Consider the following 14937-nt stretch of genomic DNA (forward strand, 5'->3'; position numbering starts at 1 on the left):
TTGCCTATGTTTCTATGAATCACTAGGCCTCCTTTACAAACTTGTGATGACTACACATAGTGTTGAACTGTTGCCACCATCCATTTGAGATTTGTATATTTGTTCTGCTGTATCGTAATGGGGCCTCTCCACCATTCATTCTACTCAAGGTGCCAAGCAATGGACATCTTCAACAAAAGATCAATTGGAAAATCATGCACAGCCTAAGCTATATGAGCAGTCAATTTCCATCAAAATCATGTCTGCTGTGATTGTCCTTTTTTGAGAAAACCCCATTTATCACTACTGTAATGAGAACAAAACCCAGAATGCTTGGTTAGTAGATGCTAGATGCAGGAGTACACAATTCCTATGGCTGCGTGTTTAGTAAAGACTGGCAATTCTTTCTTCTGCAGAATTAATGACTAGATTCAAATAGCAGCCAGAACAAGACGACATTAGGCAGGCCGCTTTCTGCTCAGTTTCTCTTCTTTGTAACCACATCTATTAATAGAATTCTGAGGGGCAACTTTTTCCACAGGGTGGTGGGTATATGGAATGAGTTGCCAGAGTAGGTAATTGAGGCATACGATAATAACTAGAGCCAGGATTTTGCCATAAATGCCATGTGCCTTTTTGATGATTGCAGGAAGATAATGCCCTTTTCACGATTGAATGCCTAAATCAACCTTTTTTTGCCATTTTAACATAACTTACAAGAAAATTTACACCACCAGGGCGAAACTCGGCTGTAAGTGGGTGTTAAGTGGTGATTGGAAAGGGTGCGTGGGAAAGGGTCCAGTCTTTGCAGACTGGGGTCATGCTTTAAGTAGGTGGGGAAGGATCTAGTCATTTCAAAGGTCAAGCTGTGAGTAGGTGTGAAGTGTTGATTGGGGATGGGGTATGGGGGTACCAGGGTTAGGTTTCTGTTTATCGAACCTGCAGTCAGCTTGCAGGGGTAGATCCCAAGGAGCGGGGAGTTTTCCACTTGTAGATTGTGATTTCTTGCAAGCCCTTCCACACTGAAGAAGAGTAATTTGCTGAGAACTTGCTCCTCAACTTCTCAGAGTATCCTTCCGTGGCAGCTCTGATTCCTCTTCTCAGCTTGTACTTGGCCTGCCTGTAGAGGTCTGCATCCCCGCTCCTGTAGGATCTACCCCTGCAAATGTCAAAATGCCTAAAGTCAAGTCAACGGCTTGTAAAAAACTGAACGAATTGGTGAGAGTGTATGGGAGTGATATATTCTCTACAGTTTTGCAAAGCATGTGAGTTTTGCAAAGCATGTGAGAAAGCAATGAATCATGAGAATAAATATTTCGTTTCCCAGCATGTACAGGCAGCTAAACACAAGTCGACTGCAGAGGTAGGAAATATGCAAGCTTGTCTCCTCACAACATTTACTGCTGGCTCCTGTTGCAAATCTGAGTTTTCGAGTGATCTGTGCAAAGCATTCATTGATGCTGGAATTCCACTGTTGAAATTGCAAAACAAATCTCTGAGGTTTTTTAGGGAAATACACAAAGGAACCTATACCAGAAAAATTATGTTGACAGCAACTTCAACATTGTTGTGCAGAAAATTAGAGATGAAGTTGCATGCATCAAAATATGGATCTCAATAGACGAGACAACCAATACTGTGGGGAGATATGTTGCCAATGTGGTCATCGGTAAACTGGAGGCAGGTCAACCATCAAAGGAGTATTTCTTGACATCGGAAGTATTGGAGAAGTCGAAAAGCACAACTATTGCTCAGTTGTTTACATCTTCACTTGCTGTACTTTGTACTTAAAGTTCCTGGTGATGTAGGTAAAGACATACAAGGAAAATGTGAGAGGGGGATTTTAACTAACAAAGATCTTGAAGAAGTACAAAACATAGCTAAATTTCTCAAAGGTAGTTGTAATGCACAAGATATCAACATGAATGTAGAGTTTGTAGCTTGTTTCAGGAATGCACCAGTGTCCTCAGCTGGGGTAGAAATAAGTTTTTCACAACTGAAGCATATTCTGTCTGACAGACGGCATAGTTTAACACCAGATAATTTGAAAAAAATGCTAGTAGTTATGTGCAACCAGGCAATAATGTAGTATACCTTTATAATTATAATTTTTAACCATATTTTGGTGGTGGAAATACATGCCTTTTTTAATCAATAAATGCCTTTTTCGTGCCTATTTCAGAGATTTTTAGCGCCTAAACATCCTGGCTCTAATAGTGACATTCAACAGACACCTGGACAGGTACATGGATATGAAAGGTTTAGAAAGGCAATCCTGATCACAGACTAATAATCTGGATTTTATTCTGTTCCCTTGGCCCAGTTTTTCATTCTGATTTTGGATTTAACGTGACTGCCAGTAGAGATGACACACAAACAGCTGGTAAACTTATTAAAAAAAGGTAAGACCACTCCTTTTTACAAAATTACCATGTCTCAGTTTATTCCTTTGACTGTCATGTTCTCACTCCTTATCTTCCAAATAAGGAGTTTAGCAAATGAATAATAATATTACCTCCAGGACCAAGAGTCTCTCGTTGGTTATATGTGTAATTACATATCAATTTTAAAAATTGCAACAACCACCTTTCACTCTATTTTCCATCAATTCCTCGTCCAGTCATTGGATAGATATCTGCTAAATTCATGTTTTAAAACAAAACGTTTTAAATATATTGCGATGGCCAAATAGAAGTTTTACAATTCATGTAAAAACCTATAAATACGATGGAAATTTTACTAAATTAGATTAAACACATTACTTTTCTTCCAAATAATAATTAATATGCTTTGGCTTCATTTTTCTTATACAGCTTGTCCTTTTGATTCCTCATCTTGTACATGGGCATTACGTTACATACAGATAACATGGCGTGGACAAAAACATTCTGCTTAAACTTATCCTGTAGAATGTAAAATAATAGACAACACATTCACGGTTTGGCAGATTTAGCAGTTACATTGATGATACCTTGAGTGGTGAATTTATCCAGTCATGGAGCAATATTAGGCAGCTTGCTTCAGAAAAACAAATTCCATTAAGTTATAACTGTAATTGGTCAGAGTTTGTTGTTTCATTCATTTTGAGTGCTTTGTTCAGCTTCGCTCAAATGTTGCCTGATGCTCCACATAAACCACCAGAGCTGTTGTCTGGCTGCTCCCAAATTGTATCAATCCACTTAGAATTGGTCCATAACATAACACAACCAAACAAGGCGCTGTCGATAGCCATACAATATTTTATCCGTCCAAATGATGATGTTAGAGAGCACATCAAACCAGAAACAGTGGAGACAACAAAAATCCAGCTGACAGGAACACACTTGGCAGTATTTGTCAAGCATGCAAAATTAAAACAGCAGTAACACCATCACAAGGAATCAAAGTGCTTTTCCAAAATGCTCCTTATGGAATGCAAATACTGTACAGGTAAAATGCCGTGGACTTCTACAAACTGTGTTGACGTCAAACGTCCGTCTCTATTCTCTTCTGATATACACAACAGTGTGTTTGTTCCATCTGTTCATAGTCCCCACTAATCTCACTGGTGTCCATACTACAGTCCGATTCATTGTCTGATTGGTCCATTCTTTCAAGCTTTGGTTCTTGATGGGACACGATGATCCCATTTGGAGTTAGGTGGGTATGCCTTTTGTACCCTAGCGTTCCCGCATCACTCAATGAGCGCTGTACAGCTTCTTTAGCCTGCCTGATGCAGTTCAGCCATTGTTGCTTGTTGAAGGCATCGTTGGCCTGAAGCGAGTGAGATTGCCCTTCAGAAGGATCCACAAAGCTTACTCTGAAGAAGTTTTTTGCTAAGATGGAAAGAAAGATTAAATTAGCAATGATATAAATCATTAGTCAATTATTCCACTGCATTTGCATCTCAAGCTCTAATTTGGATAAACTGAAAAAGGACACAGTGCTGGAGTCACAGCAGGGCAGGCTGCATCCCAGGAGAACATATATAGGTGATGTTTCAGGTCAGGACCCTTCAGAATAAAGAAGACCTTCCATCTGAGGAAGGGTCCTAACCCAAAAACACCAACCATCCATGTTCTCCAGGGATGCTGTCTAACCTGATGAGCTACTCCAGCACTTTGTATCTTTGCAGCACCAGCATCTGTAGTTCCTTGCTTCTACAGCTGGATAAAGTTACTACTTTTTCTGCGTTAAAGAGAACTGTTTCTACTATTGACATTTTTTTGAGTATACCATTCCTAAATAACTCAATGTATTGCATTTTGTGTTCCTTTGAAAGTATTTTAAATGAATAAATATTGAAACTTTAAAACCGGTTAAACGCTGCACCTTGCGACTTTGCTTGATAGTTTAATGCGTTTAAACTTTTAAAAAATTACATTTCGGCTTTTGCTGTTTGCATAATTATCATTTAAAACTTGAGACATGCATTTAGATTTGGAAAACCTCAGTATAAACTTACATCAGCAAAATGCGTTTAAACTTTGTACAAGTTTTTAGGGCGAATGGGAATTGCACCTCAGGAATAATAACTTTACATCCAGCATTTCTGGACTAGAAAAATATAATTGCTCTTCATAATAAATAGTTAAATGTTAACCTGCTAAAGTTGTCATTTAATATTCTTACAGAATAAACAACATTTCAAAATCATTTCCACTTAAAATAACTGGATAACTTGCATTTTTAGGTGTTGGTGTCAAACACATTGAAGCCTCATTGTTTGTTGAACTGAGGAGAGAGAAAGATCTTGTTCCCTTTTTCAATAATTGTCCCTTTAAAGGCATTGGCTTGTAGCTGGAGTCAAATGTCATGTTACAGACATCCTCCCTGTCTCAAGAGCTATTATTTTTGTGTCGGCTTCAACTACAGATCAAATGCACAATGACAATTTCTGCTGACATTTCCCTAAATTCACTATTCTGAACTCTTGTTTATTTGCTCTTTTGTACTGGGGGGGGCACAGTGGCGCAGCAGTAGAGTTGCTGCCTTACAGAGCCAGAGACCTGGGTTCGATCCTGTCTGTATAGAGTTTGCTCATTCTTCGGTTGCTCCAGTTTCCTACCACACACCAAAGATGTACAGGTTAGTCGGTTAATTGGCTTAGTGAAATTGTAAATTGGCCCTAATGGGTATTGGATGGTGTTAGTGTGCGGTGACCACTAGGCCAAGGGCCCTGATTCCATGCGATATCTCTAACCTAAACACTACCTGTTGTACACAGGTATGGTATGTCTCATATTCATCTCCAACCTTTGTCACTGACTCACCCATCTGGCAATCAACCCCCCTCACCTGCATCCACCTCTCACTTGCCAGACATGGTCCCTGCCACCACCACTCCTTTCCAGCTTTCTATCCCCCCCCCCCTTACTACAATTTCTGTTGAAGGATCCCAACCTGCAACATCACCTATCCTTTCCCTCCACAGATGGTGCCTGAGCTGCTGAGTTGCTCCAACACTGTTTTGCTATGGTATGATCTGCCTGGAAAGTCCGCAAGATAAAGGATTTTTCACTGTATCTCACTGCATGTGACAGTAAATGGCCTGTCCCACTTAAGACACTTTTTTAGGCGACTACAGGCGACTAGGCTGTCACCACATGGTGGCCGGGATGTCGCCTGTATGGTCGTGAGTCGTCTCCTCAGTCGCCCAAAGAGTCGTAGCGTTTTTCTGGTCACCGCTGGATTTTCAACATGTTGAAAATTTTTCAGAGACAGTCGGCGACAGTGGGTTTGACGCCAATGAGCGTGGCTTGACTTCTCCTGACGTAGGTGCTGTTGTAGTTGTCGGCAGGTGACGTAGTTTGTCGCCCGTGCTGACTTGGTTTTTTTTGTTGTTAAAGCAATGATTCTATTTCAAATTTTATGTCGAAGGAGGGTGCAGTCACCGGTTTTTCGGCGACCTGCTACAACTATGACAATAGCTGGCAGTCGCCTAAAAATAGTCTAAGTGGGACAGGCCCATAATAAATCAATACTTTGCATAGTATTCAGTGGAAAAGATCAGAATCCAGTGTGAACATTGAAATAATTGCACATTTAAATAGCAGAGGATTTTTGTGGAACGGAGAATTGGGGAGGTAACAAAATAGCTTCATACTTCTCTCGTTATTGCTGAAAGCGCCTCGAATGGATCCACCTAATCGCACTTCACCATCCTGCAGGTCATTCAAGACCAGATCGCTGACAGGGATGGGTTGCCTGTACAGCTGGTAGCACAGCTGTTCACTGCACGTCACCACTCGGGTAATTACAAGCACTTCCTGAAAGAGGAAAACATGGAGCTTCTGTAAAATAAAAAGAAACAACTTGACTTAGGTGGGTACATACAACGAGCTGCCAGAGCAGGTCGCTGAGGCACATCATAGAACAGCATTTGAAATACACTTGGATAGGAATGTAGGGTGGAACTGCAGATGCAAAGATAGACACAAAACGCTGGAGTAACTCAGCGGGTCAGGCAGCATCTGTGGAGAACATGGATAGGTGACATTTCACAGAGTGCTGGAGTAACTCAGCGGGTCAGGCAGCATCTGTGGAGAACATGGATAGGTGACGTTTCACAGAGTGCTGGAGTAACTCAGCGGGTCAGGCAGCATCTGTGGAGAACATGGATAGGTGACGTTTCACAGAAGGCTGGAGTAACTCAGCGGGTCAGGCAGCATCTCTGGAGAAATGGTAAAGGTGGTGTTTCGGGCCGAGTTCCTTCTTCAGTCTGAAGGGTCTCGAGCCAAAACATCACCTATTCCTTTTCTCCAGAGATGCTGCCTGACACGCTGAGTTATTTCAGCATTTTGTATCTCACTTAGACAGGTATATGGAGAGAAAAGGTTTGGAGGGATATGGGCTAAATGGGACATCTTGGTTAGTATAGACAAGTGGGGGCAGGAAGGCCTGTTTCCATGCAGAATGTCTCTGTCTAGATTCTGCTTTTCAAGCAGCATGCCTGGAGAACATGAGATGAATTAGAAAGGTAGCCCACATAATAGCTGTGAGATTAAGAGCTTTTAAAAAATATATGATTGATAATGCAATGTACGATTTCATTTTGTCTACACGGGGGCAGGTCAGTTTCATATTCTAATGACAGATGGAGATACACGGCCACTTGACGATTACAGGAGTGCTTATAAATAATGCACAGTGCGCACGTGTTGTCCAGACAGATCCACTGTATCACAGTATAATCAATCATAACTGCATGGTGAGGGTTATGTATTAATTTTGAGATTAAATTAACTTTGACAAAGACAAAAGGCTTTGCCAGGGACTTCAGAAGTCCTCAGATACAAATTATTATTACAAATCTTGTTTTATATTAGATACAGTTGTTGGTGTTGTTTGTCCTACGTAGTCGAAGAAGACCATGACTTCAGTGTTTTTGTTTGTGGGTCTGGAGGTGACTGGTGAGACTGATCCGGGCCCAGAAGGCTCGCCTGCATATGGGACACAGTTGGGTGGGTGCTGCAGTAGAAGTTGAAGTGACTCGAGCCTTGCGCGCGGCGCTTCCTCTGAGCTTCTGCGGTGCACTTCTTATCAGCTGCACGCGCTCCTGTAGTGATCTTGCTTTGCCAAGTACATACAGTACAACATACACATCAGGGTGAATACAATGTACTGTATTTACCCTGATGTGTTGCAGTATTATTGTACCACAAAATATGATTCCTTCTAATTATTTTCCAAGTTTACATTTTGCACAATCAAAACGTTCAAGATTTCTGTATCCCAACAAATGTCACTTCAGTCCTAATCCTACAAAGGTTATTCATCAGCTGAGATATCCGTGTTATGTAGGGAAGGAGGGATTATTAAACAGGGAGGCCTGCCCTTCAACTGTAACATTAAAGTCAGACAGCTTGAAAGAGCAGACTGGTTTTGATCTTTTCATCACGCACAAAATAAATCTCATTAATCTGGGTCACAATAGCTAGTTCCTTGGTAAAATCTCACTTTCAAAGCCTCATTTTTAAAGTATAATCGCTGCATCAGCTTGAGCTTTATAATCATATGAAATATTTTGGTTCAGTATACAAGTTACTAAACCATTCGTAATGATATTGCCCAAATCGCATGCACTTCTTTACTTCATACTAATGAGCTGCTATTTTCTGTATTTCTCAATGAAAATTAGGTTCTAAGACAACTCTTCCCAAGACTGACTTACAACTACCACAGTTTGACGCCATTTAAATTATTCTTAAAAGACCTAGCGATAACTTGTAGCACTATTCAAAGGCAAGCATAGAATGGGAAAATAGAATATCATAGAGCACTTACTGCTCCCCTGTTGTTCTTCAAGTCTCCATGACAACACAGCATCTTAGAATTTTCGATCAGAGGGTCTTTTTGACTCTCTAAAAGAAAGACGAGCCTCTCCTTGTAAAACTGGCATTCCGATTCCCCAGTCTTCTTGTTGATTTCAGCTACAATCCCTTGCACAATATTAATCTGAAAGACAAAAGAGCCATGTAGATTATTAATCACAGCAAGAAATTATTAAAACTGCAATCACAGCAAAGACAACATTTCTAGGAATGATTTTAATTTCAGTTGCCAGTCAGTGGGGAAAATTGAATTTGCACGACTAAAAATCCTCTGTCATATTTATGAGACCATATTTGCATTAACCATTTATCTATTTATCCATATAAATTAAGCACTACCCCAAAAAATCTCCCATTTTCTCACCTCAAAATCCTGAGGCAAAATTAATTTCCATCAGAGGATAAAGTAAGCTACATGTAAAATGTTTTTTTTGTTCGATGTGAATATTTTTAGAACACGTACACATAGACCACAATTATTTTGAGCATTCTGTAATTCAGGAATTCTTGCATGTGTCATCATTTCTCCGGAGGTCTTAACTTGGCAATTTGCTTTTCTTGAATGTCAAATCTTGAATCGCTAGCAACAGCTGTATCAGACTAATTTAATCCCTGCCCAATGAAAACCTTTGTTGTTTATTTATATCATCATACGTTCCCCCGAACCCCGGCTTTTACAGTTTTGTGCGAAGAGAGCCATTAACATTCTACCCGAGGGCAAATATAATTCTGCATATATCTTGCAGAAGTTGCTGAATCGAAGATGTGCTACAATTTTAATGGTAACGCAAAAACGTATTATGAATAATATCCATTTCAATTTTTAATTAAAGATTAAACCTATAGTTTGAGGTAGTATTAGAATCCCCTTGCAAAGAATGTTGCCTGTGTTTCAGCAACTAAGTTACAGAGAAAGGTTGAACAAGTTAGGTCTTTATTCTTTGGAGCGCAGAAGGTTAAGGGTGGACTTGATAGAGGTCTTTAAAATGATGAGAGGGATAGACAGAGTTGACGTGGATAAGCTTTTCCCACTGAGAGTAGGGAAGATTCAAACAAGAGGACATGACTTGAGAATTAAGGGACAGAAGTTTAGGGGTAACATGAGGGGGAACTTCTTTACTCAGAGAGTGGAAGCTGTGTGGAATGAGCTTCCAGTAGAAGTGGTGGAGGCAGGTTCGATTTTATCATTTAAAAATAAATTGGATAGGTATATGGACGGGAAAGGAATGGAGGGTTATGGTCTGAGTGCAGGTAGATGGAACTAGGTGAGAGTAAGTGTTCGGCACGGACTAGAAGGGCCGAGATGGCCTGTTTCCGTGCTGTAATTGTTATATGGTTATAAAGTATAAGAATTAAAACTCTGATATGAAACTGCCCCATATATATATATAATGTTTAATTGTGATAAATTTTACTGTCTGACTACAATCGAATCACTTCTTAAACTGGCAAGAGTGCAGCTGGATGTTTGATGGAATCTTATCCATCAGCATTTTTTTAAATTTCAAAGTAGCTGGATTAATGGAGATTTAATGGAAAAACCTGATCTGGTTTGTATCCTGTCACTGCTCGCAACCACTTTTAATGCATTCTCGTAGCTTTAGCAGCATCTAATCAGTGGCCTTTTGACAAGAGAAACACTTTTTAATACATTTGCGATCTTATTAAAAAAAAACAAAGTGGAGAGAGAGGATACACAAATCCCTCTTTTCACGCTGGTTTTCTTCAACTGAACACCCTGTACAGAAATTCAAGGACAACTTATCTTTTTTTGTTTAATATGGTGCAGTAATGTTTGAAAAGTGCTATTAACAAAAGTCCATGAAATTCCATTATCTCATTCCAATCAGCGAATACAATTTTAAAAGATTAATTTTCAAAAATGTCTTTCATATATTAATGCACTGATTACTTTAGTTAAAAAGAATATTTAAATTATAAGCAGCCAAAAGATATATTCAATAATATTTCCAGCTTCTCACTTAATATCAAATCCTTGAATGACTAGTCTATGTACAGGATTGATATATAAATCAAGAGTACAGGTCTTCTCCAAGATGTGTAGGAAGGAACGGCAGATGCTGGTTTAAACTGAAGATGGACACAAAATGCTGGAGTAACTCAGCGGGTCAGGCAGCGAAGAGAGTCTGGAGAGAAGGAATATGTGATGTTTCAGGTCGAGACCCTTTAGACTGAGAGTCAGGGGAAAGGATAACGAGAGATATAGACGGTGAGGTAGAGAAATATAGAACAGATGAATGAAAGATATGATAAAGGAAATAGGCCATTGTTAGCTTGGGGCAAGGTGAAAACGAGTACAGACAACGAGACTCAACAAGACGACTGAAGCTGGTATGATGTAGGTGGGGGAGGGATGGAGAGAGAGAGTGGATACAAGGGTTACTTGAAGTTAGAGAAATCAATATTCATATCACTGAGTTGTATCCCAAACATTCTGTTCCTGTGAAACGTTCGTTATGCAAACAGTTCGTAAGTCGGAAATGCGGTTTCTTGGCAATACTGTATATTTAAAAATATAGACAATAGACAATAGGTGCAGGAGTAGGCCATTTGGTCCTTCGAGCCAGCACCGCCATTCAATGTGATCATGGCTGATCATCCACAATCAGTACCCCGTTCCTGCCTTCTCCCCATATCCCCTGACTCCGCTATTTTTAAGGGCCCTATCTAGCTCGCTCTTGAAAGTATCCAGAGAACCTGCCTCCACTGCCCTCCGAGGCAGAGAATTCCACAGACTCACCACTCTCTGTGTGAAAAAGTGTTTCCTCATCTCCGTTCTAAATGGCTTACTCCTTATTCTTAAACTGTGGCCCCTGGTTCTGGACTCCCCCAACATCGGGAACATGTTTCCTGCCTCTAGCGTGTCCAAGCCCTTAACAATCTTATTTAAATATTTAAATATATTAAATATTTAAAAATATTTAATGTATTTAAATATATTAAAAATACATGTATATTTAAAAACATGGCCAATGATCAGTCTCAATGATCTGACCACGTTGCTGCCATGAAAACCTCAATTTCTTATCCAGCTTTCATATTCTGTAGCCCAATCGAACGTATTATTTCTGCACCAATGTTGGGAGGCTGCACGAACACAATGAATCCTCTTTGTTACTTACTGCTTCTTCCAGATGCTGTTTATCTGGGTGGTCGTTCGGCGTGTGTCTGAGGATCTCTTTCAGCAGTAATGGGTACTTCACCAATCGACTGCGTGGAATATCAAGGAAATTCCAAAGATCCAGCTTACGACTAAAGGGAGATTCTAAACAACGTTGTAGAAAGTCGTGGACTCTATGATCCAGTTTCTTGTGATCCAAAAGAGCCTTTGCTGCCACTTGGTTGCTGCAGTAACTATCATAGGAGTTTAAACACGGAAGCTAAAGAGAAGGAAAAAAGTCTTTAATAGTCAGGCCACACAGATGTGCTTCAGAAACATGGTTATTCGACCGTATCACCAAATCATATTAACTTAAGAAAGCTATCGACAAAAGCCAGAAATAAAGTTTTAAATGATTCAGAAGTGCTGGAAATATATTGCAGCTCAGTTACCGCTTGTAAAAGTCAGGTCATAACAATTGATCGATTGATCGAATGATGCAGGAAACAGGCCCTTCGGCCCACCGTTCGATGCTGACCAATCATTCGTTCACATCAGATCTACATTATTCCACTTTCTCATCTACTCCCCGCATACCAAGGGTAATTTAGAGACCATTTAACCTACTAAACCGCACATCTTTGTGGGCATACATAATCGGAGCAGAATTAAGCCATTCACCACATCTAGTCTATTCTGCCATTCAATCATGGCTGATCTATCTCTCCCTCCTAACCCCATTCTCCTGCCTTCTCCCCATAACCCCTGACACCCGAACTAATCAAGAATCTATCTATCTCTCTGCCTTAAACACATCCATTGACTTGGCTTCGACAGCCTTCTGTGGCAAAGAATTCCACAGATTCATCACCCTCTGACTAAAGAAATTCCTCCTCATCTCCTTCCTAAAGGAACGTTAGTTAATTCTGGGGCTATAACCTCTGGTCCTAGACTCTCCCACTAGTGGAAACGTCCTCTCCACATCCACTCTAGCAGCTCTACCAACTGTGCCACTGAGGTACCTTTTGGGTATTTTTTTTTTAAATCAACCCTGTCTTTCTCTTACAGGTGCTGACTGGTGCCCTGTGCCAATCCATCAACTACTGTGACCAAGAGAGTCAAAATAGCGAGGTTTAAATGAAAGCACACTAATATTTGCAACAAGGTACCCGAACGGTAAAAGCTGCACTGTACGGTGATCTATTAATTCAACAGCTGCAGAATTGGTCATATTTAGAGTAGAAATTATTTTTGGTCCAAAAGACTTAAAAGTTGAAGTTGATGCAACTCAAGTCAGTTGAAGCAACGCCTGTCCCAATGTCTGTCACTTATTCAGACTCTGGCAAAACAGTTGTGTTTCTGGTATTTAACATAATAGTCACTACTACATTTAAAATAATTCAGTGGTAAAATGGGTGTACATTTGAGACTTTGAATGGCAGGTTCAAGCACGAGACTGAATAGCAGTTGACTCATCATGACCCCCCCCCCCCCCCACCCACCCACCACAGCTGTAGGGTTGCTGCCTTACAGAGCCAGAGACCCGGGTTCAATCCTTTCTACGGGTGTCTGTATGGAGTTTGTACGTTCTCCCCATGACCTGGGTGGGTTTTCTCCTGGAGCTCTGGTTTCCTCCCACACTCCAAACACGTACAGGTTTATAGGCTAATGGGCTTTGGTTAAAATTGTTAGTTGTCCCTGGTGTGTGTAGGATAGTGTTAGTGTGTGGAGATTATTGGTTCACAGGGACTCCATTGGCCAAAGGGACTGTTTCTGCGATGAATTGCTGAAACTCTCAAACTTCTGCAGTTGTACAGGGCTCTAGTGAGACCACACCTGGAGTTTTGTGTGTAGTTTTGGTCCCCTAATTTGAGGAAGGACATTCTTGCTATTGAGGGAGTGCAGCGTAGGTTCTAAAGGTTAATTCCTGGGATGGCGGGTCTGTCATATGCTGAGAGAATGGAGCGGCTGAGCTTGTACACTCTGGAGTTTAGAAGGATGAGAGAGGATCTTATTGAACCATATAAGATTATTAAGGGTTTGGACACGCTAGAGGCAGGAAACATGTTTTCGATGTTGGGGGGGAGTCCAGAACCAGGGTTCACAGTTTAAGAATAAGGGCAAAGCCATTTAGAACGGAGATGAGGAAACAATTTTTCACACAGAGAGTTGTGATTCTGTGGAATTCTCTGCCTCAGAGGGCGGTGAAGGCCGGTTCTCTGGATACTTTCAAGAGAGAGCTAGATAGGCCTCTTAAAGATAGCGGAGTCAGGGGATATGGGGAGAAGGCAGGAACGGGGTACTGATTGTGGATGATCAGCCATGATCACATTGAATGGCGGTGCTGGCTGGAAGAGCCGAATGGCCTGCTCCTGCACCTATTTGTCTATAAACAAACACTGCAAATAATTTACTAAATGAGCTTCAGCTGAAAGTTGAGAACAATTAGCCAAGCAGATTGTGTAAAATAATGCTCAGTGCAGCATAAAAATAAAATCACTGCATGCTGCAGGCTGAACCTATTAATAGCCACGGAATGGCACGACATGCAAGGCTTCCTGGAGAATACTGCACTGCAGCTAATGATCACCAAGCAAAACAACTCCAAGTGAGGTAGATTTACTTGACACAAGACTGCACAATTGTCCTTATGTAATCTATTATGCAATGTAAATCAGCCACTGTACACCACAACAATAATCTGGACTATTACAGAATCATTTTAATTTGTAGTCGGACGTAGACCTAATTTATGCAAAATGAATGCAAGATCTGAGGATTTATTACCCTTATGCTTTTAAAAGAATGATCCTGTTAAAGATTTTTAAAACAGCAGCGATGCAAATCAAATGTAAGGAGAGTTATAATGCTGTACATCTCCCAACTCCATGTTAACTGTCTGAAGAAGGGTCTCGACCCGAAACGTCACCTTCCCTCCAGAGATGCTGCCTGCCCAGCTGAGTTACTCCAGCATTTTGTGTCTATCTTTGATTTAAACCAGCATTTGCAGTTTCTTCCTAGACCTGAAGAAGTCTGAAGAAGGGTTTCGGCCCGAAACGTTGCCTATTTCCTTCGCTCCATAGATGCTGCTGCACCCGCTGAGTTTCTCCAGCATTTTTGTCTACCTTCCTTCCTAGACCTGATTGATTCCAGGCATTACATGGGTGTAAAGCTGAGCAAACTGGATCAATACTCTCTTGAGATTTAAAGTTTAAGAAAGAACTGCAGATGCTGGAAAAATCGAAGGTAGACAAAAATGCAGAGAAACTCAGTGAGTGAGGCAGCATCTATGGAGAGAAGGAATAGGTGACGTTTCGGGTGATCATCCCCAATCAGTACCCCGTTCCTGCCTTCTCCCCATATCCCCTGACTCCGCTATTTTTAAGCCCAATCAGAGCCCTATCTAGCTCTCTCTTTTTTTTTATTTATTTTTTTTATTTTATTAGAAGTACGGTAAATTACAATAACACACAACACATATATCTTAATACATTTTTTGTACCGCTTCATTTTTTTTTTTTTTAA

The 14937-nt window shown here is 40.6% G+C and overlaps 1 protein-coding gene across 6 annotated transcripts in view; it reads right to left on the reverse strand.

The window, feature by feature from the left end:
- Positions 1-2394: 2394 nt before the first annotated feature.
- Positions 2395-14937, reverse strand: part of arhgef3 (Rho guanine nucleotide exchange factor 3) — a 134024-nt gene continuing 121481 nt past the window's right edge. For all 6 annotated transcript variants that reach the window (XM_033036579.1, XM_033036578.1, XM_033036576.1 and 3 more), the window contains 4 exons: positions 11435-11692; positions 8245-8415; positions 6065-6251; positions 2395-3794 (listed from right to left, as the gene is read on the reverse strand). In XM_033036579.1, coding sequence (XP_032892470.1) covers positions 3445-3794; positions 6065-6251; positions 8245-8415; positions 11435-11692 — 966 coding nt within the window. In that variant the 3' untranslated portion in view covers positions 2395-3444. The remainder of the gene's footprint in view (positions 3795-6064; positions 6252-8244; positions 8416-11434; positions 11693-14937) is intronic.

The sequence above is a fragment of the Amblyraja radiata genome, chromosome 18 (assembly GCF_010909765.2).
Source record: "Amblyraja radiata isolate CabotCenter1 chromosome 18, sAmbRad1.1.pri, whole genome shotgun sequence".
Classification (NCBI taxonomy): Eukaryota; Metazoa; Chordata; class Chondrichthyes; order Rajiformes; family Rajidae; genus Amblyraja; species Amblyraja radiata.